This window comes from Chenopodium quinoa, unplaced genomic scaffold (assembly GCF_001683475.1).
Source record: "Chenopodium quinoa cultivar QQ74 unplaced genomic scaffold, ASM168347v1, whole genome shotgun sequence".
Taxonomy (NCBI): domain Eukaryota; kingdom Viridiplantae; phylum Streptophyta; class Magnoliopsida; order Caryophyllales; family Amaranthaceae; genus Chenopodium; species Chenopodium quinoa.
Genome location: NW_018745249.1, coordinates 19,925 through 25,062, shown reverse-complemented (window position 1 = coordinate 25,062; position 5,138 = coordinate 19,925). Strand labels below are relative to the sequence as shown.

Here is a 5,138-nt window from a genome sequence, read left to right as displayed (position 1 = left end):
GTTTTATATTAATCCCTAATTAAAAGATACTTGGGCAAAAAGATAATAAAATAAGATAACCTAAAACCGCAAAATCCGCGTTCCGTATTTTTCCTTCTCCGCCCGGTCAGACCGGGCAAGGTCTGCCCGATCGGCGCGAGAAGAAAACTCCATACGAATGCTTCAACGTATCCAAACCCCACCGCCCGGTCAGACCGGGCAAGGTCTGCCCGATCGGGCGAAGGCTCGCCCGGTCGGGCGAAGGCTCGCCCGTCGGGCGCGAGAGCAGCTTCTTCAACGAATTTGCCAGGCACCTCTTCTTCTTCCGCCCGGTCAGACCGGGCAATGTCCGCCCGATCGGGCGGACAAAGCTACGAAGTACGAGTCACCTAATATACTTATCAACACATTTTCATTTGTTGAGTCTTGTAGATGACTATGCTCGTACTCTCTCACTTTGCGTTGCTCGATTAAGGATTTTTGGGCTTGTTGTTGACACATTGTAACAGTTTGTTGAGGTGTTGTCAAATGTGAAGAGTGATCCTGCTGTATGTTGTTGGTCAATGATTGATGAAACTACTTTTGAATGCTTGTACTCATTCACTTTAGCGATGCTCAATTATGCATATTTGGGGGTTGTTCTTGACACAATGTAACAGTACTTGTTGAGTTGTTGTCAAATGTGAAGGTGATTATGTTTTATGTTGTTGGTCAATGATTGATGAAACTATTTTCTGAATGCCATTTGTTGCTGCATCAATTATTTTATCAGAGCAAAGGTCAATTGTGTCATACATTTGACTCTTTCAACTAGGACATTTCAAGCAGGCCAACTTTTTAACGATTAGTCAACTAATTATGTAGCATATTCCTTCTTGCTTCTTCAGGAAACTGCATATTGGTCAATGAATATGAACTACAACAGATCTGATTTCTCTGATGTCAGAACTACTTTTATTATGGCTACGATGTTAACAATCCTTTGCCAAGAACCGAAATTAATCGCAGGACTTGGGAGTATTCTCCTTCTATGCACATTGAAGAATCAACCATGGTCATGCAATCCCAAGAAAATGTAGTTACAACTTCAGATGCTGCTGAAGAATGTGAGTTTGCCAATGTTTTGCTTGTTTTTCTGATTACATTAAGTCATTAGTCAATTCGAGATTTTCTGCCTTTGTTTTCTTTTCAATTTGAATACTTTTTGGGGATATTTATTCCCAAAACTTTCAGATGCTATTATGCCATATTGACCTACAATAACTGCCATATTTTTCAAATCAATTTGACCTATCCTTATTTTGTCAGGAATTGATTTGTCTGCTACTTTTGGTCTAATTTGACACAAATTTTCTCCATGCCTATAGGTCCTGATGACGATCAAGATGATGATAGTCCTGAGGTATGACCGTATGAGTCTGCATCATACCTATTTTAGTAATGCAAGCAAGATTTCATTGTCTGCTTGTTAGCTGAAATATGGTCAATTTATGTGTATAATTTATTGAAACATAATTAGTACTTAGGATTTGCAGATAATACTTGTGATTTGTACTTGCTTAATCGTCCTTTTGACTCTAGGACCATTATCCTGTGAGGTGGAATCTTTGTGTGGTTGATTGCTTTATTTCATTGTTGGTTAGGCGACAACGGAGCCTTACTACTATCTATTTTGTTACAGGTTGCTTGGCAAGATGTCGTTGATCCCTGATAGCATGACTTACGAGGTTTGTTCCCATTTTACATGGTTTATTATGTTCTATAATTGAATTTCATGATTACTGCTTAATATCAATGTAAAGTAGTGGATTTTGCCAACTGCGATGGTGTCTCATGCAGCTTGGCTTGTGGTGTAGGGTATTTATGATGCCCATATAGTCGATACAGTTCTAAATTGGAACATTGAAGCAGAGAGCTTCCCAATGGGTGCGTAGCTTGTGAAAGATGATATGTTTGATGTTGGATATTCTAATTTTATAGAACTGCTTCGTTTTTAAATTGGACAAATTCACTGGTTAACTAGAACTTGCTTTTCTATGTAGTATGTACAAAGCAAGTGGCTGATTTTGTGCTGTTTGCTGTTTTGCTCCATGAATGTAATTTCTTACTCCCTCCGTCCCCAAAAGTTTGACCCTTATGGCCAAAATTTAGTCCCAAAATGATCATCCCATTTGCATTAAAATACCCTCCAATTTGCAACAAATTTGTGTAAAATTAGCTTCCCCATGTAAATTTTGCTTTTTTCATGTACTTTTATTACTTTCTCCACTTTTTTGCAAATCTCATGTAAATTTACTTTTCCAATGTACTTTTACTACTTCTTACTTAACTTTCTTAACACCCGTGAAAATTGCCCATAAGGGTCGAACTTTCGGGGACGGAGGGAGTACTATTCATTGTCCAACTCTTTTTGTGGACAACTATTAAATTCTGCTCTACTTCATCTTTGAAAGTAATATACTGCTGAAGTCGTCCTTTAAAGCTGCCATTTGAAGAACCCAGGGAAAATATTATGCGCCATGGTTTAATACTTTAATATGCATCGCTGCACTACCTCTCCTTGCTCTTGTTAGTTATAGTTTTTAGCCACACACTTTTTCTGAAAGAACAGATTCGATCTTTGCTTATCAAGAAAGATCATTGTGCGCAGAATAGCATTGATAAGCTGAAGGACCCTGATCCCTCATGCTGCTTGCCTGCTTATCTTTTGTGTATGATTTAAGTTTATGCATAAAAGGTGCATCAGTGCATGTGAACTTGTGTGCTAAAAAAATGTTCTTTTATTACAATTGAATGGCATGCTGTTCTATATATTCGAGTTTAGTTGGTGAGAATGGATCTCTTGTTGCAGGAATTACTTGAATTAGGTGAGGCAGTAGGAAGTCAAAGTCGAGGTCTTTCTCAAGAACTTATCAAGTTGCTTCCAACCTCTAGATATAAGGCGGGTGGTTTTTTCTCAAGGAAAAAATCCAGAGAGAGGTAATATTTTCAGACAAGTGCTATTTACTGCCAAGAGTCGACAAGCTCCGTTTCATCTGTCATGTCTTGTGATGTTATTTTGCACTGCCTAATGTAATATAGTGGAAAAATAACACCTTAATTTTGTTCAATGTCTTCTGCTGAAAGTGAAGAAAGACTTATAAAGAAACATTTTGATGTCATGATTATGTATCACCATCAGTGTCTCTGAAATGGTGCTCCTTGAATAGTTGAATGTGCAGCTTCATTGCTTCTTTGAGTTGTAGTGTAGAACTGTAGACAGACACCAGCTTTTATATCCCGGTGTACATGAAATTCCTTTCTAAATTTGCCAGCTCTTCTTGGTGTTTACAGATTGATGAGATTAATTGATGTAGTTGGGCATGGTTAGTCATTAAATGGGGTCACTACGCATGCCATCTACAAGTTCGTAACGCGCAATTAAGACGTAGGGCCTTTGCTTCATAAGTCAAAGTTTTGGCATGCACTTTACCTATGTGCTTCTCAAGGGGAATTACCTTTGTGTTGCTGCTGCTTGATAAAAATTATTTAAGGACTGAGGCATTTACTTATTGAAGTTGCCCCAAAAAGAAAGTGTGATAATTAAATGAGCATTGAAGAAGTTGGAAGTGTAATTATATCATGCAGGCTTTCTGAGTTATCTCATTTGTGGCATATAAGAATTCATTTGCAAACTTCTTTGCTGTCTCATATATGCTTCAATGCAAGAATACTTTGTGGTTTTTATCATAATTTAACTAAAAATTTTGGGCAGATGCGTAATATGCCTGGTGACGTACAAAATCGGGGACCAACAAATGACATTGCCATGCAAGCATGTATACCACTCCAAATGTGGGAGGAAGTGGCTCAGCATAAATAAGGTAAACTGGCTAAATAAAACTAAACAGGTGCATATTTTGTGTATATATTTCCTTTTGGCGCTTCTTTCTGATATCATGACCTGTTTTGTTGTTTTCAGACATGTCCGGTTTGCAATAGTGAAGTGTTCGGGGATGAAGTAAGGAATTGAAAACATTATTGGGCAAGCGTACAGATACAAGCTTAGTTTTTGTGTTGTCTTCATTTTTGTTCCTGGTTCCTGGTTTTTAGGTACAGAGAGCTGATTTTGAATTTACGGCTATATAGTCACCTCCTCCTCCTCTTCTTCTAACTGATATGACCAGTTATGTCTCGTGGTACTCAGAATCTAATATAGATAGAAAAAGGTTCTAAATGTTGCCTACTGCTCGTACTATTCCCTTCTTCCCTTTGCCAATGTTGTTTTTACCTCATTGCATCAGACATTAGTGCCAAGTGGGCTGGGCTCTGTGCACTATAGATAGGGTAAGGTACTCAAATGTAACGTATGTTCTAATTATATCTTTGACCGGATCCAATTATATAATTGACAATATTACTACTAAACAATTAAGGAGTATAGGGTAATTCAACTTTTAGACAATGTTGTAGTCATATATTCATTTTGCGGGAGTGACTATAGTATGGCAATCTAGCTACAGATTATCGATTAGCTTCTCATGATCCTTCGAGACTCTGGGGCTGTTACTGTGTTGTTTGTCATTTTGAGGGAGCAATTGTACACATTGAAATACTCCATGAAAGCTGGTAGAATCTTAAAATGCTGATTTATATTATTTTTTTTTGGTGCAAAGATGCTGATTTATATTGGTACGTTTGCTAGTAGTACACTAGTACTAGTAATGTCATTGTTCTCATGCTCGGTAAGTTAATATAACCAATTATAACAAAATTTAGTTATTTTTTTTATTTCCAAATAAGTTATGACAAAATTTTGTTATTTATGAGAAATAATAATTTAGTAAAAATATGATTTGTATCTCTTGTTGGTTATGGGTCAAACAGAGTTAGTGTAACCCAACATGACACAACCATTGCAAAATGAGTTATTTACAATTCGCTCCGTAGGTCAAACTTGAGAATAGAGGGGGGAGGTAAAGGAATTTCCTTACTTTTAAGCAAATTTAATTGGCGGGGCTTGAAAAAAGAACATAAATAAATGAAATCACCTCTTAGCAGCTCTGACAGCCAACCTTCCAACTCCCCACAAAATATAGTTGGTGGGGAGGTAAAGGAATTTACCACCAACTCCACCAAGCTTTGATTGGTCATATGTTATTATATTGATTATATATTTT

The 5,138-nt window shown here is 37.3% G+C and overlaps 1 protein-coding gene across 1 annotated transcript; it reads left to right on the top strand.

Annotated features, from left to right (window-relative positions):
- Nucleotides 1-488: 488 nt before the first annotated feature.
- Nucleotides 489-4,195, top strand: LOC110711293 (E3 ubiquitin ligase BIG BROTHER-like; the record flags this gene model as incomplete). Its single annotated transcript, XM_021889672.1, is given in 9 exon segments — nt 489-527; nt 867-930; nt 933-1,085; nt 1,347-1,381; nt 1,661-1,684; nt 1,686-1,706; nt 2,831-2,958; nt 3,734-3,842; nt 3,941-4,195. Coding segments are annotated over 9 exon segments (624 nt in total), but the record flags the coding sequence as incomplete, so codon positions are not given.
- Nucleotides 4,196-5,138: the final 943 nt, after the last annotated feature.